Source organism: Dermacentor andersoni, chromosome 8 (genome assembly GCF_023375885.2).
Source record: "Dermacentor andersoni chromosome 8, qqDerAnde1_hic_scaffold, whole genome shotgun sequence".
NCBI lineage: Eukaryota > Metazoa > Arthropoda > Arachnida > Ixodida > Ixodidae > Dermacentor > Dermacentor andersoni.
Window position 1 is genome coordinate 152,570,900 of NC_092821.1, and position 23,630 is coordinate 152,594,529.

At 43.3% G+C, this 23,630-nt stretch overlaps 2 protein-coding genes across 5 annotated transcripts in view; one reads left to right on the top strand and one right to left on the bottom strand.

Annotated features, from left to right (window-relative positions):
- Positions 1–21,288, bottom strand: part of LOC126525906 (transmembrane protein 104) — a 32,734-nt gene extending 11,446 nt beyond the window's left edge. For 2 of the 3 annotated variants that reach the window (XM_055067704.2, XM_050173876.3), the window contains exons 1-9: positions 21,065–21,288; positions 17,324–17,445; positions 15,021–15,159; positions 10,294–10,366; positions 10,024–10,091; positions 9,913–9,943; positions 8,911–9,010; positions 5,310–5,439; positions 3,483–3,576 (exon numbers count right to left, since the gene is read on the bottom strand). In XM_055067704.2, the coding sequence (XP_054923679.1) occupies positions 3,483–3,576; positions 5,310–5,439; positions 8,911–9,010; positions 9,913–9,943; positions 10,024–10,091; positions 10,294–10,366; positions 15,021–15,159; positions 17,324–17,445; positions 21,065–21,109 (802 nt within the window). In that variant the 5' untranslated portion in view covers positions 21,110–21,288. Of the gene's footprint in view, positions 1–3,482; positions 3,577–5,309; positions 5,440–8,910; positions 9,011–9,912; positions 9,944–10,023; positions 10,092–10,293; positions 10,367–12,350; positions 12,502–15,020; positions 15,160–17,323; positions 17,446–21,064 lie in introns of those variants that run through there. The other variant, XM_055067703.2, reaches the window with a different exon arrangement.
- Positions 21,289–21,549: 261 nt separating this feature from the next.
- Arpc1 (Actin-related protein 2/3 complex, subunit 1A) overlaps positions 21,550–23,630 on the top strand; it is a 51,746-nt gene continuing 49,665 nt past the window's right edge. Inside the window, exon 1 of one of the 2 annotated variants that reach the window (XM_050173886.3) lies at positions 21,550–21,674. The gene's annotated coding sequence lies outside the window, so the exon portion shown is untranslated. Of the gene's footprint in view, positions 21,675–21,891; positions 21,986–23,630 lie in introns of those variants that run through there. The other variant, XM_055067705.2, reaches the window with a different exon arrangement.

Genomic DNA, 23,630 nt, shown 5'->3' on the forward strand with positions numbered 1-23,630 from the left:
TCTTCCAGAGATAGTACTCTTTTGTGCTGTCAAGTGCATTCAAAATGCCACACTTGTTAAGGGGGGGACACATGGGTCTCAAAGACCAAAAGCTGTGAGAAAATTGATTTTCTTTAAATGTTATTTTTGGATTCTACAGAAACCAATGCATGTTCTCTGAAATTTTCACGTGTTCTGGATCGTTAACTTAGTTGTAATACTGTTTAGATTAGACCTGCAAGCTAAATTTTTGCCGACAGATGCACAGATGACGACAGATACCCTTTTCTTTTCTGCGACATGCAACTGCGGCCCTACATTTTCGATACCAGCGACTGCAACCAGAAAGGCTATGTTCCTGGTGCCTACTGATCACTGTTGAAATTGCAAATATTTTCCCATTTTTTTTGTTCCTGTTTACTAAAAATGAGCTTATTTAGCTTTTTTTCTTTTTCTGAGAATAAAAATTTTGGTTCCCAGCAGCTAGAGCTGCAATTTTTCTTGTGGCTTGTAGCTGAATTTTCAGCACACAGGGATAGGAGTGAAATTTTTTAATTAGCTCTCTGAAAATGCTTAATTTCACCTTAAAGTGGAGCATCAAGTAGCCATGTTTGCAACACGAAACTTAAAATACAGTAGGGCAACTAAAAATTATATAAAGAAAGAACTCCTACCCCTGTATGCCCTGTGCTTTGAAGTTTCTAGGTAAGTGCCTAGAGTAACCATCTGAAAAGTAGTTTTTCTGTTATTGTACCTACAAACAATAGTTATATTAGTTATCTCTAAAAACTAACTACAGAAAAGGCAACTGCATATTTGAAATCAGCATGAAAAAGTGAGCCAGATTACTAAGCTTTGTTACATTAACTCAAAAACTAAAAAATAAATTATTTGAAACCAGTGTGCCCGTTAAATGTCACACGCAAGGTCCTCCGGGATGCTCGCCCACGCATCCGCAATTCACTTGCACAGAGTGGCTGGCGATGCCCGCTTCAGCAATTTGGTCAGCATCACTTTGGGTGCACCTGACTGCATCCATCACTTAGCATCGCTCGACCCGCTCCTCGAAGAGCTTGCTTATGTCAGCAACTAGAGGCTTGTGCTAGCTCCTGTGCATTAGCTGGTGTGCTGCATGGGTGTGCACTCACCAAGTCAGCACAATATGGTGGCCTAACCCACTCAATCTCTAGGTGGCACTTCCTGTATGCTAGTGGACAATGAGGATCATGGAAGCCATGCAGCAATAATAAAACCAAAACTTTATGAGCCCGATTTTTGGCAGTAATTTTTGTTCGGATCCACATAGAGTACGAGGCGGAAACTTGACACTGATAATTGAAAAAAATCTTCATATTATATATACGGGTCTTTACTGTAACCACACAAGGTACCAAAAGCCATGAAAGGGGCAGTTAACCTAAGTGCCACTAATGTATGACGCCATGTCAGTGGTGCACTGTTATCGCCTTTAGGTCCATAGGAGAAGTAAATGAGACTGGTGCTTCACAGCACAAGAGCCATGAAAATGTAAGAAAAGGGAACATATATCAATGAGCTTTTACTCTAGTGTCTGCAAGCAATGTTCCTTCCCTGCATTCTCTTATCAATTTAAGAGCTTGCATCACATTTACATCATTTTTGAGCTGTGCAATGCATTTCCAGTGGAAGTTTTGTGCGTGCTGTGTTTCATGTTAATCCCCAAGTTGTGCACATTACTGCTAGCCGTTTGTGCACAACATGGTCTTGTGATGCCTTTTCTGAAGAAAAGTGCGGCTTTTTTTCAAAAAGAAGGACATGTGGGCATTTATTTTTGCACGCTATATGTCAGTGTAATACCTTGCAGACGCAATCATCACTGTAGTCTGTTTGTAATGCCCAAACCTGGTGAGCGATCCTAGGAACACTAAAGGTGAACACTAACTTAAACTGAAATACCTTCCCGAGTAAATCATCCTTCATTTAGTGTGAAGGCAAGACAGCACTGCACCTGCTCGAACTAACTTGGAACTGAAGTGCACGTATCATTCATGATCTCCAGGGTTGTTAGTGCAGCACAGGAGCCCTGTTCTGTGCCAGCAATCTTGCAAGCCATGCTCTGGCGACTGAGAGGGCGGCAGAGATAAGACTCCATATGTCTGCAAACTGCATAAAGCGGCAATAAGAGGTAGAGAACAGACCTCTCCTGGGGTACACATCACACAGCACCGGTGATGTCCACGGCGCACGTGCAGTAACCCTGGTTGGCAAAACACAAGCCTTTGCCAGCTTTCTGCGTGGTGCAGTCGCACAGTGCTTGGTGTAGGTGGGTGCCACGTGGGTGAGTGTTTTCTTTTTTGTTTTCTCTTCTTTTACGTGATCCTCCACAATTCTCTTTCCAGGTAGATTAGCAGTATAGTGTGTCGGAGAACATCGACACATGTTAAACTGCGTGACGAAAATCTAGCTATGCTGGCCCCCCTTTTTTTTTTACTTGCGAACGTGAACCATGCGGTGGTCTGCGAGAGATTATGAAGAATACCGGCTTATCCATTGAAGTGTGGCACACTTGAGGTAAAGTGTGCGGCGAGAAACAGTAACAATATCGGCTCATTTTTGAATAGGGAAATGGACAACATTATGTGTGTATGTACTACACGATTAGTAATACATTCCCGCTTACGAGACTCAACGCTTGCTGTTAGTAATAAGGCCAGTCGTAGTGATGAGGCGTCGACATAACTTCAGGACCCGTAATTATTGAACATGTGAGTCTGAATGAGACGTGGTGATTAGCGAGTTCATGTATCTCAGTGCTATCTGCACTGTGTGCAGAAAATTAGAAAAAAAAGAAATCATTTCAAGGTAATGTATCGACTGAGAGGAACGACTATGAATGCGCTCCTAGCATGTTTTAAACACTGTTGAAGCTGCGTGTATGCCTTTCACCACGGGGAATTCGCATTCCCACCTACCCATTCGCCACCCAATTAGCATTGTAACAGAGACAAAGATTCGTGGCTAACATTAGCCACAGATCTTTGTCTCTGTTAGAATGCAAATTTCAGTATCTTCACAGCACGTGTGTTAATCTCAAGTAGTGTCTTTTTGTTGTTTTTTGGCTTCCCTATCTTTTGATATGCTTAACTGATGTCTTTAGACCTTGTCATGTTTATATGCTGCGGTATTTGCAATCACCTATGTATATGTTAACTTGTTAAACGATTTCATGACGCTATTCTACGAATATTATTTCTGGTTTAACTAGCACATTTATTGTTGCATAATGCATTCAACAGGAAACTGAAGCATATATCTATACTTATGATGCTGACAGTGGTTGCACTGCGACCTGAGTTACTGCAATAAATAGTGGCCTCAAAAGCCCATTGGAAATTTGGCATGTCAGCAAACAAGGTTGAACTACTGGTTAAACATAGAAACACTAGCAACACTCATTGTTGAGAGGACTGCCAAATTGACTCTACAGATCAGTTCATGCAAGTGAGTGAGAAACTTGTGCTCACCAATCCAGCGCATCAGGGTTGTGAAGATTTGCAAGTACTTTGTCTTCTGCACGTTGAAGAAGGTGAACGGCCCAACGAGACCCAGGAAAGCCAACTGAAGCAACACGCAGAATAAGAGAGGTTGGTCGCTGTCAACTTAAAACACCTTGAATGAACATGCACTGAGTGCAGACCACTTTGCGATAATCATGAGCATGAGTTTGCTGGACCAGCTTGTGCACAGCTTGATGAATGGCAAGGCTAAATGTTCCAAAGTAACACTGATGCTATGAAAGACACACTGGTGGATGGCTATGCACTAATACGAATAATGTGGGGTCCTTAAATGCGGACCCAAGTCTAAGTACAGTTGGCCACACAGATTTACGGAACACAATTTCTACAACAAATGTGAATTTCTTCTCTTTAAGGTGCGGTGCTCTGATTTAATTAATATGCAAGTAAAAAAATACAGTAAATCAAAACAGAATTCAAGAATATGTGCCCAAGCCTCGCCATATTGAGCTTTATTGCAAGTCATGCATGGTATAAACTTTTGCGACTTAACTAAATAAGCATTTCTGTACTCTGGCCTCACCAAAATGCAGCCCGCTGTGGCTGCAAATCAGAACTGTGGCCTTAAAGGGCCCCTCAACAGGTCTGGTTGTTTTGAGCTGACAAGTGCGGAGCGTACAATGCATGCTAATGATCGTGTTTGCGAAGAATTATATTGCTACGTACCGCGGAAAGGTCTGAAATTTTAATCCAAACACAGTTTTCCCTTTCCTCGCGGCGACTGCGCTCCAAGCCAGATGGTGACGTCGCTCGTGGCGACACATGACTTCGATAATTATTCAAGGCAATATCTGTTATTTGTGCGATCTGTTGCTTGAATTGACAAACTGAAGTTTAGAGAAATAACAAAACACGCAAATGGCGTGTCTGCGTGTTTTTTGTTTTACTTCGCACCAAAGCAAGACAGATGTACTTCCGCTTCGTCTGCTTGTCCCCACGGTCGTGCAGTCACATGCACACGTACCAAAACTACAATTTCCTACCGTGTTCCAGCGCGTGATCGTGCTCTGCGATCTGCTTGTTCTGCCTCAGTATTCATGTAGCACTGAATTATACCGCTACTCCCGTGTCCTTGAGCACAGCGTGCAAGATCGTGCGCTGCACTAAACTCGCGAAATCTCGCTGGGCGCAGCACTGCAAGACAATCACCACAGCTCGCTCGCAACGCCGTCAACAAAAAAACACAACACTGGAAAAAAAAGAGAGAGAGAGAAAAGGAAAAGAGAGGAGAAAGAATGAAGTCGGGGCCCATGACATATGCGTCATGCAATCCTTGAGGTCCGGTATGGGCGAACGCGGGGAAGGAATTTTTGCTTGCGGAGGCTAGACGGGGCGAGTGGAGAGAGTGTCTTGCAATGCAGTGGAGCTCACCTCCTGAAATCATGGGTTCGCAGCACTGAAATATTTCTATCTTCGCTATTAATGAGCTGAACTGAAAAATTTCAGCGGCAGAACGCTCCCTAGAGGACACTTCCAGCATATAACCAAAATTTGCTATGGGGCCTGGTGAGGGGCCCTTTAAGCTTAGCAAAGGACTGCAACAGCCACTTATCAACTGTAATGCATACCACACGGCTTAAATTCAAGGAGTACCACAAAATGACAATGACAACAGGTCAAGAGCATTAACATTCTGCTAGGTCTGTATTTGCAAACTAGCCCTCTGCTAGAGTTCAGTGTGTGACAATATTTTCGCTCACACAAAGACAAAATTCCCAACCCCAGCCTTACACAGCAGAAAAGACTAGTCATAAAGAGGAGGGAAATTCCTACCAAAAATATCCTGTAAGCATTTCCACGTGTGATGGTGGAGCTTTTCCAGCATGGCAGGTCATTTGGATGAGTTTCGTTTGAGATGTTGGTCGGAGTGGTTAAGTTTTCTATAGAAGTCGCTGGTAGTTGGCTACGACAAGGACAGAAAAACAATTTCATTAACTAGCATTTCACTTCAGTGAATGCAAGCACCAAACTTGTGCGAAAGTTCTCGAAAAACACTATTGATGTTACTCAGCCCAGTGTAGAGCACGACATTTGTTAGGGTACCTTTATAATGAAGAGGCATTAAAGAAACATGCAATAACCAATACAATCTTCTGTGCAACAGGACCTCGCGAACAATATAGTTAGGCAGAACACAATGCATAAACAAAAATCTACCTTTGAATTATAATCTAGCTTATGCAGTAAGACACAGCCATTTATTCCAGCAAAATTTTACATGATGACCCCCCCATCTCCCTGGGTACCAAAAATGCTCAATTTCACCGAGTTAAGAGGAAGCTTTAGCTAGGGCCCAATGCCGCCTATTCAAATACATGTAAAATGCAGAAATGCAAAAAAAAAAGTAGAAAAACAAGTAGTGGACCAATTTTAATGATATTTGTTGCATTTGAAGGGGCCCTGAACCACCGCTCGGGCTTGGTGAAATAACATAGTCCGTGGGTCGCACACGCTGCTGTGAACATCTCAGCCAACTTTTGTTGTTGTATGCGGCGTGTGGAGCTTGCAAGCGGATTGCAAAGTTACCTTTCTCTCACACGCTCTCTTTTCAACAGAAGGCCCTGTCCTCACTTTCTTCTGGGTGCTTTATTTTGTCATCGGACGCTTTATTTCGTCATTCCCCTAAGCTTGCTTTACATGTAAGTGACGGCGCGGTGGTGGTCGCAGTGGCTGAGCGGCGCCGCTGCATGCAGACGTAGCTGCGTTTCACACACTTTGTTTCTGCACGACGCATGCCACTTTAATGCACAGTGTTGCTTGCGAAAATTGCCCGTGAGCCGCGGGTTTCAGTGGTCTTCAAGAGCTGCGCCTTGCTCCGCATTTCCATGTTTTGGCACGCTTGAGCTGTGGGGTTTGATTGGTATAATGAGTTGGTGCTCCACTTTCGTGCTTGTAAACCTTGCAAAGAATGGAACTCGAAAACAACGGAAACAAATGGCAACTCTGAGGCCCCAACGGCCATGGCTGATTCGAGTGACGGCGAAATTTATTTTATGGACGTATGCGTCACTTGCGGTGACGAGTCCCTTCCGCTTCAGTCCACAACGTCTTCTCAAAAAAGCCTCCTCTTAACTTTGTTGCGAAAACCCTTCATTTAAGCATTCCAAACAAGTGGACATAGCACAACTTGAAAGATGAACAGCTCGATGAAGACCGCGTGAGACATTTCAAACTGGCAGCAGGCATAGCCTGCTCAAGTGGGCGAATTCCCTGGTAGGGTCCCCGGTTCCCCGCGCCGCGCCCGCTTCGGCCATGCCCCTGCCATGTGATCTTAATGTCACTGCTCAAGGCGCCCCTTCATTGGTTGCCACTCTTGCCACTAACGAACTTTTCCAAATGTTTTGATCGGGATCGCAGCGGCGTGCGCCGCTCGGAAAACTGGCATTGGGAAAGGAGGCTTGCTCGCACACCATTTCTGGCCCAAAATTGCTTGCATGCTTTAAGAAACAGGCTTTAGATGGCTGCTATTGCCCGACAGCTGACATCAAGCTGCGGTTGGCTACGTGACGTAGATACTGCGGCCCCACCGCGGGGTGCCGCCGCGAGTCCACTGGCCAAGCGAACTGTGGCTTGCTAACAACCACCGCGTTTGGCTTACGTTTAGCATGTCGTAAGCACCAAAGGCGGAAGTCGTGGCATCTATGTTAACATCCAAAATGATATTTGAAATGCGCGCCACAGTGACATTTAGAAGGCAGAGCGTTGTGGGCACGCCCTACTGCGCCGTAGCCTTTGCAGTGCAAGGCAGTGAAGAAGGAATGGGAGAACAGCGGAGGCTGTGTTTGGTTGCCTGTAACTCCGCTTCCGCTGAATGCATTCAAGTACTTCTTGCGGCAAAGTATTTCTGAAATAGCCTATTTTCCCTTTTAATGCCTTTTTTCCCTTCGATAAAAAGTGGTTCAGGGCCCGTTTGAGAAAGTAAAATTCTAGTGAATACCGTAAGTGGAATTTTGATTGAGGTTCTGAATTTTTAAAATTGCCCCAAATTGATAAGCTTGAAAAAAAAAAAAAAAAAAGAAAACCAAGTTTACAAATTCGTAGCTCTGCACCAAAAAACATATTGCAGTTCTGTAAACTGCATTTGTTAAATTATCTAAAGCAGACAAATTTGGTACATTAATTTACAGCTCACATTAATTTATTACTCTGTTTGCAATGGTCTTGCAAAAGTCCTAGTCACAAATAAGTAATATATTTCACGGGAGTGTGTAATATATCAATTTTGTCTACTTTAGATGCATTATTAAATGCAGCTTACAGAATCTTTGTCATGCTTCATTGCTGAGCTACAGAATTGTAAACTTCATAGCTTCATTTTTCTCAATATTGCAGTTTTCAAGAATCCTTATTAAAACATTGATGGCCTAAAACAAAAATGCACTTTTGACGGTCACTACATTTGAGCTTTTCCTTTTAAATCTAACAACCTCACGTCCGGTGCAATGGTTGCCGAGGAAACAATTTCTGCTTTCCCATGTGATTAGATAGGAGTCCCCGAGATAAAGGTTTCTGTTAACACCAAGAGGCCCTGAATACAAATTGCAATCGCTCTCGAACAGAAAAACACCTTTTTGACATACAAACATTTGGTCTTGAACAGAATGTTTTGCAGCTACCTCTACAGTCTTGCCATTTGTTGGGTGTGTTGGTAAACTGACATGGAAAAGATATTTAACACCAGCGAACAAGGATAAAAGAAATTTGTGCTGTCGTCGCCCTTCTGTCCTTGTTCGCTAGCACTAAATATGCTCTACAGTCTATTTATGCTGAAGAGATTATATTATAAGGATTCCAATAGGATTATGATTTAGAAGTCTGTCCATCATTTATGTAAGGTTCATGCATGTGTACAGTTTGATCCACTATAAAGGTAAACACCTAATTAGGATTCAAACCAATGTGCAGCTTGAAAATATCAATTTCAGTGAAATAATGTGCTTGAGACAGCATTTTCACTCAACTTATATTTGTAAGAAGATTATTGTCAAGGCCTTTGAGTCAGAACTAAGCTGTAATCAGTCCTGAAATAGGAATTTCTATACACCTCTTAATAATTGATGATGTGTAAAATAACTGTTCTGCATGCTTTTTTTTTCTTCTCTTAACTCACTGCCTCGTAAGAAAAGGCTAAAAGACTAGGCGATACTTTCACTTCTGTGCTCAACCGTCTTCCTGTACACTGGAATACACTTTAATTTTGCATTGTGATGCAATTACCAATGACACTTGCATTATTCTAGAGAATAGAGAAAAACAACAACGAATTTTTAATGTCTGCGCTTGATTAATGCATTATATCACTAAATGGTGCAAAGTGAATGCAGGTAAGCTTCTGAAGCCGACGAGTTCAGAAAACACTACAAGAGCAGCTTACCATGCTACGTCACGAACAGACTTTGAAATAGCCGCACCGTATATGGCCAGGTCTCCATACAGGTACACAGCTATGCAGATGTAGAAGAGATTCACACCCACTGCCAAAGAGAAGCGATGTGAAATGAAAGTAATACAAGCTCTTTGAGAAGGACAGCAAGGGCACTTCAGAACACAAAGCTCAGCAAGTTGCTCAGCAAGTTAGTACAATCACACGATGCAACAGACAATGAGGGTCGCATTGTGGGCTTGTCGGTAATGCATCTTGAGTAAAACTTGGTTTTCAATAGTAAGACATTGTTGGAAGTTAGTGCAATGTGTGTGCTTGTGTGTCTTTTAATTGCACTATGGGAACATCTACTCAAGCAACAGACAATGCAGGAAAATGTGCAGAAAAGCAGAGAATGTTCCCAACTTGAGCACTCACGAGCAAACACAAAGCTAATGACCAAAGAAAAAGGGAAACAAGTGCTTACAAAGCTGAGCGCTTCTTTCATTTATCAATACATTGGTTATGCTGTTAACACACAAACAAGAGGAAGCTGCTTGCTGTACACATTGCTGCATAGTATTGAACCAGATTGGAACAGCTGCAATAAACTTTCAGCATAAATATTTTTGCAAGATGTTCTTAATTTTGGAAATTAGATACTATCTCGATTGATTTAAATGAGACATTGCTCCAACATTGCATTAACAAAACATGCTCTGCAACAGCGAGCATAGGAAGACTTTCTATCATCCGCTACCTAATGAAGACAACCTTCAATAAAAGCTTCGAAGCTACTTGACAAAACCTTTTCATAGGTAATTTACTGGGGGCCCTTGAAGAGGCTTTCGTTTCTTCAAAGCCCCAGCGAACAGGGGACCAGTGCTCCTCAATGCCTTGAGGCTCGGAGTACGAGGTATACTAAAATGGCCTGGCAACAGATCCTGTCTTTTGTGGAGTGGCTTTGAAGCTTTTGAAGAATACTGCACAAGCAGAGACATGATGAGACTTCACCTTTGCTGAAAAAGAGGGACGCCATCTTGCCCTGTGCACAGAAAAGAGCTTGTAAACGAACTGAGCACCACTTGAATAAAAATTGGTGAGGAAAATGAAAAAGATTCGCACCAGCTCGAAGCGTTCAGTGATGGCAAAATAGTTGACGTGTGAGGACTCTGCCATTCGCTCTGCTGCATCTGAAAACAGGTGAAAAATGTTTGATGCAGTAACCTGGGCTCCGAACTTGCCACCATAATCCATCTACAAGTGATAAGTTTTGCAACCCTCTAATCCAGGAGGACAGGTGCCAACAGCCACACATTCGTAATATTGTATCGTAACCTAACATTGTAACAAGTAGCCTAAGAGCAGGCATAAAAAGTAAAACATTGACTCAACTGCTTAAGAGAAGAGGCACTCGTTCATCCTCATCTACACACTTGGAGATGATGTCATCCGTCCTGAGTTCGTTCTGCGAGGCAAACCGAGAAAGGGAAAGAAAGAAATAAGGTGCAACTCTAAGATAAACAAGCCAGCAGACAAATAAAGAAGGAGTTCAGACTCCGAGCTTCCACAGCACACCATGCACTGGGCAAGTCTTCTACCCCCAACCCCGTTCTATCTCTACTCCTCTGCAGTTAACTAGAATAAACGTTCACAATAATGATTATGCTTCAAAAACAAAAACAGAAAGAAAGAAAGCCCTTTATATGCAAATTCTGCATGTGCTCTTAAAAGCTCTTTATGTACAAGTGTTCCACCTTCAGTGTTTTATGTTGCAATGGCATTGATATAAAATACAAACATGGCACTGACAATTACTAGACAATACAGTGGGCAATGCCAGCACCGGTAATGCTAGAAGCACAGCAGGAATGTGCTCCGAACACTGCCACTGACTGACGCTTGGTAGCAATGACTTCACCAGGTGCTGCTGGCATTTCTTGCTCGATTAAAGTGTAGATGTCTGATTACACAAGCAAACTGAGCGATTAAGCGGTTATGTTCAGACAGCTGTTATAAAAAATAAGCATCATCCTCTGCCTGCTTCCGTAGAAGAGACCACCAGCTGCTGCAGTCCCGTGTCAGCCACACACATTGTGTCCCATGCATCTCTCTCACCGCTAATTCCCCTCAACAGTTATAAAAGCAGATTTCATAATCAGGTCACTTTAACTAATCCTTTATAATTGTTTCATTTACCTTGACACCTACTGTGTCACTCTAACAGACCACTTGTTATTTGTTCTCAATACAGTGAGATCCCGATAGTTTTAACTTAAATCGAATAATTCGAATGGTCCAAGCAAAGTCCTATGTACTTGAATAGAGAAAAACTCCCATGAATTCAAACTCCAAAAAGGGTGCAAGGGTTATTTCCACAAAAAAATTTGGCATGCCTATGAAACAACTTTTGGACAAACTCGAGCCAAAGAAGAAGGTTTGATATGTCGCTAGCAGGGCGGCTGATTGGGCAAGTTGGAGATTCATAATCTTGAATGCTTGTCCTTGTCACTTGTCTCGTCCACGTTTAAAGTTTGCGCTGCACACTCGCAAGTAAAAATGACGACAAAAGACACTTGGGGAGCCGACAGTGAAACAGAGCCAGCAGAGGGACGTGCACCCTCTTTTCCCAACTGGCTTAAAAGGCACAGGGAAGAGGTTCTCAGTGCGCACTTCAACACGTTTCTGCACGCTTACCCACTCTACCCTGCTAGCGTGCGCTTGACCACACCATCTCCAATATAGGGCAGGAGGGAGAATGACACGCATCAAGCCACCATCCTTCTCGGCTCACCCTTGCATATCTTCTCTCGCACCCACACCAAACAGTATGCACGAGCTTATCACACTAGGACTATACACGTAACCTAGGCTACTCCGGCACATGGCATCACACGCTCATGAAGGAAATATGAGGCCTTTTTCAATACGAGCCCAGTGAAGATTTTGGTTTTGCACTCTTGATTGAAGGCTATATTTGAATGGGCTCTCCTTAGTTTGAACTCCGGTTCTGAATAAATTTGCAGTCCCTTTCGAGTTTGAATTAACAAGATTATACTGTATTACAGGACATGCCCCACTCCAATTCCTTTAATCTTAACATGGGTGCCACATTAAAAGCACATGAGCCAGCGCACAGCAATGGAAACTACAGCATAGGTGTACAAGCAGACTTAACACACAGATAAAGCATTCCGTAGCAGAAATCCCACAGCAAGAAACAAAATAGAAGTGGGGAAGAAAGCAATAAAGGAGCAGAAAATGAATGTGACATCACAAAACAGGCTCAAGGCACGTATCTCGACAGCACGACATGTATGGTGCCAACATATGTATACACAGTCGCCAAGCCTCCAAGACCCAAAGTGTAGCAACGGGGAAGTTGGCTGTCGTCCGCCACCAGATACAGTGTCCGTAGCCAATAGTGACATCCATGCGCTCACTACTCACACAGTTACCCTTTCGATCTGAATGGCCAGATAGTTTCGCTTTGATAGTTTGGCCTTCATGGCCGCTGAGCGACCTACGAGTTGCACGGTAGGCCACGCGCTGCACTTCAGGCACTTAGAGCACCCCAAGGCACAGTACTGGAAGAAAAAGAAAGCCAGGAGCATTGCAGACAGCGCAGCGGGCATTAGTGTGGCTGCCGAGACCATCATGTAAGGGATGATAATCAATATAGGTATGTCTTGTTTTTCACTCTAGTAAAACTTTAACAAAGTTGTTCAAAATCCTGTAGCCACCTACACATTACTCCCTATTAAAGAAAGTTTCACTTGAAGATCCTCAGCACGAGGCAGCTTCCATGTGTATGAACTTTTTCATGAAGTTAAGAAAGATAAGGTAAGCACAAGGGATGGCTTAAGTCTTTAACCTAGAAGCACTCAGCTGAATTATTGTGTAATTCTAAATGATGGGCCCAACATTCCAAAGCATCTCACGGGCCAACAAGAGAGGCTACAAATTAATTTCAACTACCTCATTTTTTTTTAATGCCCACCTAAATCGAAGTACACATATGTTTCCACTTCCATCCAAATGTAGGAATCAAACCTCATTCTCGGCAGCCATAGCCAATGAACCACCACGGCAGGTCCATCGTGAAATTTGCAACAATGTCACGTTTAAAGTACAAGCCTCGATAAGTGCACCCTTTTATATGCCTTTTAAGTGCCTCAATGTATAAGTGTTTGCAATGCTCATAATAACAATAAAGTAATTGATAAATGCTTAGTAATTTCATAGCAATATTCTACACATGCTCTAGTTAACCCCTTCAGTTGCCAATTGATTATGTCTTGACAATTAGGTTCACCCCACTTCTTGCATCTTCAAAATCACAAAAAGTGTATAGCTGCGGAAAAGACTAAGAATTTTAGATTCTTGAATGAGTTTTGTTATGTTTACAGAATATGGACTCCGTGCGAGAACTCTACAGGAACATCGCATATGAGAACATCAACGATTTCATGCCTATAATAGCATACCTGGAAAGCACGTATCAAGCCACTTGAAAAAAGGGGACCCGCTTTGTGATGATATACTGACAAAGAGAGCAAACACTCCCCTTTCAACTTGTTTTACCGAAACGCTATATACATATTCACACTTGCAGCACAGGTCGAGTAATTGTTTCAAGATGTAGCCAACCTGCCTTAAATATTAATATTTTCATCAGTGCCTTTACTTTTCATGGGTTATCTTGGAGGGAATAATTGTGTACACAGCGCCTAAAAGGGGTTAAGTGAATTTTCACTTAAACCTAAAGTCTTGCTTTAAATTTCACCGCCATGCAAGTGGCACCGACTTTTCGGTAATTTGTCTTCACATGAAAAAAAAAAGAAGGAAAGAAATGGTAAAAGTACTTTTACTAAAGCTGGCCAATAGTGCCCCCACCCAACTGTTGATAGTGGTACTATATCATAACACTTTGGTGGCAAGATACGTTAACTGCCCCAACAGCAATCTGCTGCAGAAGTTACTTTCTTAACACTAAAGCAAGAAAACCAAACTATGGGATTGTAGTGCCAAAACCACGATCTGATTATGAGGCATGCCGTAAGGGGGACTCCACAAATTTGGACCACCTGGGGATCTTTGACGTGCACCTGAATATAAGTAGACGGGTGTTTTCGCATTTCGTCACCATCGAAATGCAGCTGCCGTGGCCGAGATTCGGGTTCCCGCAACCTCGTGCTTAGTAGTGCAACACCAAAGCCACTAAGCAACCACGGCGGGTATACGTAGCTTGTACAATGCATTGAATAGTCTATATCTGCAGAATACGTCACACATATTGGGACATGCTTAACGATAATTTGCTTCTATAACAAACACTGCACTGAAGCTAAGATGAAAGTTAAGGTGTGGTATATGCCCAGGAATCAATCACTCACACTGATCGTACTTTCATGTGTGTTTCACAATACACATGACTCAAACAACGATGCAGCAACCAGTCCAGCCTCTGAAAGTCTTAAAGCCAAAGCAGGAGAAGGTGAATGATGTGCTTGTGCAATTAAACTGCAACAAGCCAGTATGCAAGCATAAAGCTGAAGCTCAACAAGCAGAAAGGGGGAGGGCATGGAGAAAGCTCTGCAACAGTGCTGCAGTACGGGAACAACCAAATAATGCCACACAAAGGAAAGAATCAAGAAAAAAAAAATAATGCGAAGAGGGAGCACAGTTTATAGCGGTACATGTTTACGCAAGTCTGCATACAGCAGTGACAAGGCATCACAGCCATGGCCAAAATAATGCAAAACTTCTATTCATATTCAAAAGGCATCTCTGGCTGGTTCAGAGTAGTTCATGATAAAAATAAAATCAGACTAGAAGCTGCTACATTATGCAATCAAACCTTATAACGAAGTTGCACCTGACACCAAAATACATTATTACCCAGTATTAGTAGTTAATTACATAATTACTTCATTGTATCAATAATTTATTATGTGCTTGTTACATTGTGGTTTAACTGCATCAGCTCATATCGCAGCTGGTAGGAGAGAGGATCTAACCTTTGGTACATTTACAACACTGCACAATTTCGCCAGAGATTCCTACTCTGTGCTGAAAGCGGTGTATTGATACTGCAACAACTGTGCAAACAGGTCACTCACCACCATGTCCTCCTGCTTGGCCTGCGTGATGGTGCTCTCCTCCTCATCAACCACACGCTTGTAGTGCTGCAGCGTCTTCCAGTGAACAAGTGCATTGGCTGAAGCCATGGCCTCAATCACAAATGTCGTCGTCAAGTAGCTGCCAGAGTAGGCACCAGGACCAAGAAGAGCAGGAATGCAATGCACCAGGATAAAAATGCTAGTACAAGCATGCACTTAAAGGAACACCAAAGGACAACACAATGTGTTTTGGTGTCTACATAAAGGGGCACTGCAACACATTTTGAACATGGTTTTAAGAAAATTTTTCCAATGTGTAGGGAATCCTGCCACGAACATGCAAGCTAAATGTTATTCCACTACACACGGAAGGGAGCCCACAATATTGCTCAGCAATATTTTTTGAAGAATTAGTAAAGCAGGTACTTGTAAACCATATTGGATGTACAGCGTAAAAGAAAGAAAGAAGTGGCACATATGATAGTGCTGTGTTGTCAGTACATTCTTTCATCTATCATGCAGGCAGTCCTGTCCTGGATGGCTTTTTGAAAAGCTGACAAAGAACAGCACGGTAGCGGCTGTTAAGTATCATGATGATGTACGTGAACTCACAAGCATAACACCAATTTGCATTAATGACAAATGTGAATTAGCAGATATCACATGGCTTCCTTAATGTCATGAGAACAAGGTGCCCACCACATTCTAAGCAAAATAGTATTCTGCACTAGATACCATTGCAAGGATTCATTATGGAATAGTACACAACTAGGGTTCTGAGTTTTCTGATAAATCCTATAAAATTGAAAAAAATTGGAATTTCTGGGTCCACAGTTGTGACCATGTGACCGTGCATCCCTTCATTCGCGGAAAACAATAACAAAAAAAACAAGTAGCTGAAGACGTTTGCCATGAAAACAATCTCGTCGCACAACTTGCTCATCCAAGCCGAGGTTCCTAAAGAAGAATTCAATAAAATCTTTTAGTTAAGGAACTAGAAGCTGACTACACTTCTGCATAATGTGTAACACCTGCTTCCCATGCATCTTCAGGCAGTACTAAGCTTCTGATGGATTCCACCGCTCGTCTCGAATGCACAGGCCACTACGCACTTTCAAGCCACACGACTCCTGTATGAACATTAGGCTGCAGTGTGTGCAACAATGCGTAAGGACAGTAAGGCGCACTAGTGGTAAAGAAAAAAGACAAAGAATAAAGGCAGTGTTCAGTAAACCATATTTGTCTCCGTCTGCAACCTCCTGCTTGCGTCACGTATATAATTTTTTTTCCCCGTCAAGGCTATTTTGGGGTAGGGTGAAATTAAAGGGCAAATAACACTAGAAGGCACGACGGTATGGTACATGGTTACACTGCTAAGGCGGCACATACGAGGACATAGACAAAACAAATATGAACGTTGACATAAACACATGAAGTGAACAGGGAATGCACAGTGTCCCCACGTATGCCACCTTGACAGTGCAACCATACGCAATAGTCAGGCCGCACCAACTAAGCCCCACCAAAGCACCCTTAAGAGGCCAAAAAATCCCAATTTCATTGTGCTGAAAAAGAAAACTTCTATAAACCCCTGCTGTTGAACAAATGAGCTCCAGAAACCTGTACATAACAATTTTCAGATCTGTTTGCACTGCGAAGTGTTGTAAACATGAGGTCACCATTTTTTTGAACATTTGCTCAACTAGACTGTTAAAGAGCAAAATAAAAGTGTGCTTCCAACAGTCACTAGAAGTTGACTGCTTTAAATGCAATAAAAGCTTGTTGCCTAGTGAGAATACAATGAGTATTTAACTGACAAAGCCCAATGCATTATTGCTGCTACACACTTGCATAGTTCAAGATTTAAATTTACGTAATGGAAATTTACCGCAAATGCAAAGCCCAAAGTATCACTTTTTATACACTGGCGAGAGCTTTCAGTTGTGGATATTTCAGCAAGCCAATTACTAATTAAGTAATTGATATGCTAATTTTACTCACCTAGCACTTAATTGTTTTTGGATGAACATGGCCAGACATAAAGGTGAACAAATTATTCTAATTTCCTTGATGTGGAATGGTGTTCAGGCTTTGTGGGGTTAAAGATGGATGGAAAGAACTAAAGGTTTTGTTTTTAACATTGAGTACCCCACTTTCCTTTCTGCCACTTATTGCGTTGTCTTCAGCTCTCTTTCAAGGTTCCAACCCCCCCCCCCCCCCTTTTTGTGTGTGTGTGGATTATTAGGCCTCATGGAGAAGTACTGGCAGAATCAACTGGTTGAACACCGAGTCAATTGACTTACCTCATAAATGCAAGCACAACAACAATGATGAGACTGAGGAGCCAGCCAGCATCTTTGAAAGCTGCAGGCATTGTGAGTGCCCCTGTGCCGACAATCAGGTTGAATATGTACACCAGTCCCACCTGGAAGAGAGCACAAGAACCACAGACCAAAAAGAAGCAAATTCGAGGAATTAGGACCCAGAGACACCATCACAACCTTGCAACATTCATGTAAGGTTCTGCCACCATGACATTCTAACAGTGCAGCTACAAACAATGTTCTTTCAACCTGCAAACCACAAGAACTTGCAAGATGTTCAGCACTGAAAGCATTCTGTCAGACTCAACCTTTGTCAGCATCAGCCTACTATCCACTCCAAGACTCCCAGTTATCTACAACCAGCTCAGTGTTGTGCCTTAATCTCACCACATCATGTAATTCTCTGCTGTCCTTGACTGCGCCTTCCGTAAGGGCAAGGATGAACTTGGGATCTACTGTACAAGTATATGGGAATGGAGAAATAATTTCACTTGGCCCCAACAGAACTTACTTCAATAAAGTCTGCTGCACTTAAAAGGAAAACCTAACGCTAACAACTGTAGGAAGCCCAATCTTCAAGTTACTGCTGGTCACTGCACTAACCTGAGTGTATGGTGGCTGAACAAATGCAAAAGGCATCCATAATAACAACCATTAATCAGCAAAGTGATGGCACACCAATGCCTAGAGCCAACTGTGCACAAGACTTGCACCCACAAGACAAAGTTGCCATTACCTGGCTCCACAAGCTTCAAAATTGGCCCAAAATTCATTGCACAGTTGATAGAGCTTCAAGACAAAGAGGATTCAAGGAACAATAGCTATGATGCACAACAACAAGCCTTGGTCTACTTCAGAGTGACAATCTGAGTAGCACTGTAAGAGCAAGGACAAACAAAGTATGACAACATGTGGCCCTAGCTTCAAACTCTGTGTGTGCTGTCAGAACTGATACTGCTGCCTTGGTCTACTCCAAAGTGCTATACCATTTCCCCTGCATTTTTTACTAAGATACAAGTGAAATGATTTGAAACAGCACTACTGAAAGTTATGCATCTTACTGATTTGCCCAGTTCTGTTTTGTACCAGACTGCCTTTTGAAAGCAACCATACTGTACAACTCGCTCACAAAGCAATCACAACTAATCAATCACAGGAATCTCATGCTCAGGTTCTTGAATCAAAGTCAACGACTACTCTGACTACTTGGTGAATTGCTCATGAGACTGGAAACACTGTACAGCCCCTGTGAGGACTACCAGTGTGACAATATTAACTGACACAAATAGTCTGGATGCTCATTGCGTCTTCCAACAAGGCAGAGTCACACTAACTGCCACCCACATTTCCAACGTGCAATGAATACATGGCCACACAGGAATCTCGTTCAATAGCACTGCACACGACATTTCAGCGCTTTCTATAATGGAACTCGCTACCATCTGCTTTAAAATTAATGAATAAAAAAATTTAATGAATAAAAGCTAACGATCACTTGCTTGAGCTCACACCACGTGCAACAGCTTGAAGTGATTGTTGAGACTTTTGATCATTGAGCATCATGACTGTGTTTAGAGAGCACAGTCATTAGTGTAAAGAAGAAGAAAATAAACTTTATTGAAAAGAATGGTTCGGCAGTTTAGGTTGTGGTAAAGGCAATTTTCTTTTTTAGGCACAGAGCAGGACAGGTCACCAATGTGAAGCAAGAAATGCAGAGGCCCAAGTACAATATCCTAGGCTGGGATACTGCAATAATTCTATTCCAATCCTATTCCTTTTCGTGCTCCATCAGTGGTCTGAGCAATGCTCCACCAACGTTATCGGCGGGATCTGCTGACGGAACGGTGGATGATTAGAAAGGAATAGGATCGAGAAAAAGGATTCATTTCATTTTAGTAGCCCTGAGTACACTAGAAGATGCTGATGCTTCTGAAGAATTACACAAGTTGAAGGAAACATGCGGACGCAAATTATAAACTACCGATTCAGTCCACAAGAAAAAATACAAAGTACAATGAGCAGACACTTAACAGCAGTAGTGTTCCAGCCTTTGGTTCTGACCACCGTTTTAGTTTATCTTTAACATGTCTTTTGCACAATGGTCAGGTTCTGCTTTCCACCACAGATAAAGGCATGACAATGAGTCTCATTCAGGTACTAGACAAAACATGATACGTAGGACAACAGCGACTTGCAGTTGCTTTAGGGATGGCGTTTCGCACTGCAGAACCCGCACTGACAAAGGGTTCTCATGCAGAGGGCTCCAGCGATACAGTTGCATTCTTCCGTCACAGCAAGTTGCGTGTAATCACCCCCGGGAATATTTAGACAGAATAAATTGCGGCAAGCCTAGTGCTTTCTCATTTCTTCGTTTCTCATTTTTGATGAGTGAATGCACTTTAAACTACAAAATACAGCATTCAAGAACAAATGGTCACATCAAAAAGAAAATATATATTGCAGCTAGACACATTGATTGGGTGGGATATGGGTTTACAGTTACCGAGAGCGGACAGAGAGATATGGCGATAAAAGGGTTGATGCCTGCCATTTATCAGACACTAATGCTTATGGACAAAAGATGTTGACCAACGTACGGCCCAAGGAATGGACAGTTAACTGCAGGAAGTTTCTGAGAGTGTAACCTCTGCCTCTCACACTACCAGTTACAAGTGTACGTACAAAAAAAAAAAAAAAAGAAAGGAAAGAAAGAAAGATAAGATTGGAGGTTTTCTGAAGTAGACAACTCCACTTCTTCCACCTATGTGTTCCGACTATTCGCACAGTAGGTTCTGGCTAAGAGGAGAACACCAGGAGGAGATAACGACCTCCTACTGGTTGCCAAAGATAGCAGTCATTACAAAGTGACATGGCACTTCCAAAGTTTAGCGACACGCGACTGCAGCACAAACTGGGCAGCCACGCCAAATTATTTTAACGACACATTTTGAGATGCACATTCAGTAGTATGACGCATGCAGGCTAGTCCCCCAGTTTTGGCAGTACATTTTCTTTTTATAAATTATCCAACATGCCGAACACGGCACCGATGATATTTAAACGGAAGTTACCTTCTGTGCCTGAACCAAGCCAAAATTTATGGTTCTAAGTGCACGACACTACTTTAGGAAACATAGTTGACAGCTAAATAGAGTAACAACGCATGGGACAAAATACACGGAAGGAATAAACTTGTTCTTTTCGCTTGTCTCAAGCGCTATTACTCTATTTAGCTATGACACGCTGTACTTCTGTGGCACCGCTTGAATTATTGTGATGAAGCGATGCAGGAGGAAGTTTCGAGAGTGAGAAAAAAACAGACGATGTGTGTAGTGAACACTACTTCGCACTGGGCAACGCTAAACGCACAGGCGAAGCTGAGAAATAACACGTAGCCGCAGCAATCAACACCTGTTCAGCGCATTTAAGCAGTAGCAGTCAGGGAACAAATAAAAAAAAAAAGAACGCTGCCAAGCTGCTCATCACGAGCTAGAAACCGCCTCGCATGTAATACGTCATTTTCGCTATCAATGTGCGCACGCAAAACCAAAGTCACGCGGGTTGAACTCGAAGAGAGTTTTCAGCATCGACAAGTCTACGCAAGTGACAGCGACAAGCACATTCAGTAAAGGTGAACAAGAAAACTGACCAAGAACGAGTAAACAAGCTGTCCTTACACGCGCAGAAAATGGAGAAATATCACGACATAAAGAAACTCACCAAAGGTGAAATACTGTCCGATGCATCCGCCGAGTCGCCTGCCATGACTGTTTCGGCTTGAAGCTACTAACGAAGCGCTCTAAACTTGCAAGTACTTTGGGGAAAAATGAGTATTTAAAAATTACCTACGATAATTTACAAGCTTACGCGTTCCTGACATCGCAAGCCACAACCCCCCACGCAGCACCGAATACACCAGCTGGACACGCTGGCGACAGTAGCACACCGTCGCGGCTATTTCGATTGAAGACTTGAAGACTACTATGAAGACGATTGAACTCTATGGATTGAAGTAAACGTGTTGCTGATACCTTTTGATGAAGTTGTCATTATAAACAACTACCTCAAAATATTAAACAAACACTTGAAAATTACGATATAGAGAAACATTATGCTCAAATAAGGCTCAAACATCGCCGCATTTGGCCAGATTATGGCCAGACGCTAGCCACTCCGGTATCCGCCGGCAAAGCCAACACAATCCAATATATGAGTCGTTTTTTTTTTTTGTCGCAAGAACCGTGGAGGCAAGCTCCCCGGTCAACGAAACTCGCTTGATTTTCTTCAACATTCGGCACCCGTTTTCATGTCTAAGCTGCCGGACGCAAAGGTAAGTGCCTCAATCGCTGTATCTTTATACTGACGGCTGCGTCTCAGTTAAAGCTTTATTCTCACCAAGTTTTCGGCTACGATGACGGGTTACTCCCCCGCAATGCCACTAGGCCTAAATGTTTGCCGACGAAGGATGTGCCACCGTTCCGGTGATACGACTCGCAATCTTTGTACTGGGCGCGGCTTCGCCTTTGCCTCCAATGACATTGCGCACCTCTCTCGTACCTTCTTCCGTTAGCTTCTGCTGTTAGCGCGGTGGCAGCGTCGTTTTCTCCGTCTTAGCGAGAGCGCAACAGGTTTTCGACGCCGGTGAGTTGCCGTTCTTCGCTCTGTCCGAAAATAATGCTGTGCATACCGAGTCCTGATTTGATTGAGTGACAGGTGCGTTCGTCAAGCTGCCGCCGATGCGTTTAATCTGCCGCCGATCGTTTCGATCATACTTTCATTCTGGTGCGCCAGTTTATTTCAAAGGTGAGGCGTTGCGTCAAGAAAAATGGGGACGCGTTAGCATTACTTCGCATCGTCTTGCCTGCTCGGTGTTTCCGGACTGCAGACCGTTTTCGGAAGGCCTGATTGCCAGCCAGGTTATCATCCGGTGAGCTGACCTCCTTTAAAACTCTGTGCGTCACTTCGTGATTTCAGCCGTTTCAAGTTTCTGCGCTGAAATCTGGCGGTGATTCAACACGGCGGCGGGCGTAGTGGATCCGGCCATGACGTAACTCCCGCGACCAGAATGTTTAGACTGTGCCGGGTTGCGCCGAGGCGAAAACATTCCAAACGGTCCCTAAGCGGACCGAATGACGTCCTCGTTGTGTCTTGTAGTCCTTTGCTTTGTGCTCCAATTGTGTCTTTAACGAACCGCCGTGCGGGCCGGAAAAGGGGCGAAGCGAGTGGGCGTGCGGACGACCGCAGGTTTCCGCTGGCCGAGGACTGAAGGCCGTTGAATGTTGCTTGACGTCGCCCAGCCGTAGGCTAATTTCGTGTAATTGATCAAAATAATAACCCCGTGTGCAAGTGCACTAACAGGTTGTCAAGTGGCAGTGGAGCGAAGAATGCACGCGTCAGCGGGTTTTCAACTGTGCCCGCGCTGCCACCTGTCATTGGCAGGCCCATTGTATTGTCCCACCGATCTTTTTTTTTCTTTGTGTTGAGTGAGCTTTCGTGCAAATTTTCAAGGGCCTGCCGTCGGTTAGTTAAAGGGATGCTCGCGTAACTTCCCGTGTTCATCGAAAGACGTTTCGCTTGTTGTAGACATGGCACCATCCACAGTAGGACAGTGCAGTCGGCGAATTCCGAACGTCTATCATCCCGTAAGAGAGATCATCTTATTACAGAGAACAAGAACTAAAGGTTACTCTTTGTTGATATATGCACTCTAAAAGTACTGATGAGTTACACCTCTCAACCATAACTTTTTTTTCGTGCTTTGTTTTTTGAAAAACTGCTCCCCAACTTATGTTTATCTACAAATGACCTGCTATGTTTGCTGTGTTTGTTTACGGGAGCTGTCAAGCGAACCTGTGAACTCTGCTCCCTTGCCCCACTGCCCATTGTTTATCTTTTGTGATCCTAATGTTTGAGAGTGAGCAGACTTGCTGCCACAAGTCTCGCTCACTTTGTCTGCACACCCTGGTAGAAAAGTGGTGCGTCATTCATTAGTAGGCCGACCCATGCATAAGCACCGATGCGCGGCACGCTTAGGTCATGCCTGACTAGGTGTCCACAACACTGAGAGGGTCGGGATTCACACAGCTCCAAACAAGGCTGTTCTCTTGGCCAATTGTTGCACGTGATGGTTGTAAGCCTGGCTGTCCATGTTATCAACACACTATGCATGATTGAGCGTGCTGTTGAAATCAGTTTCTAGCACACAAGGCAACATTGTGAATCGAGTTGGTGCAGTCTGTACTTATGTGTCTGGTAACGCCTTTCCTGCTGTTTAAAGCCACATAAT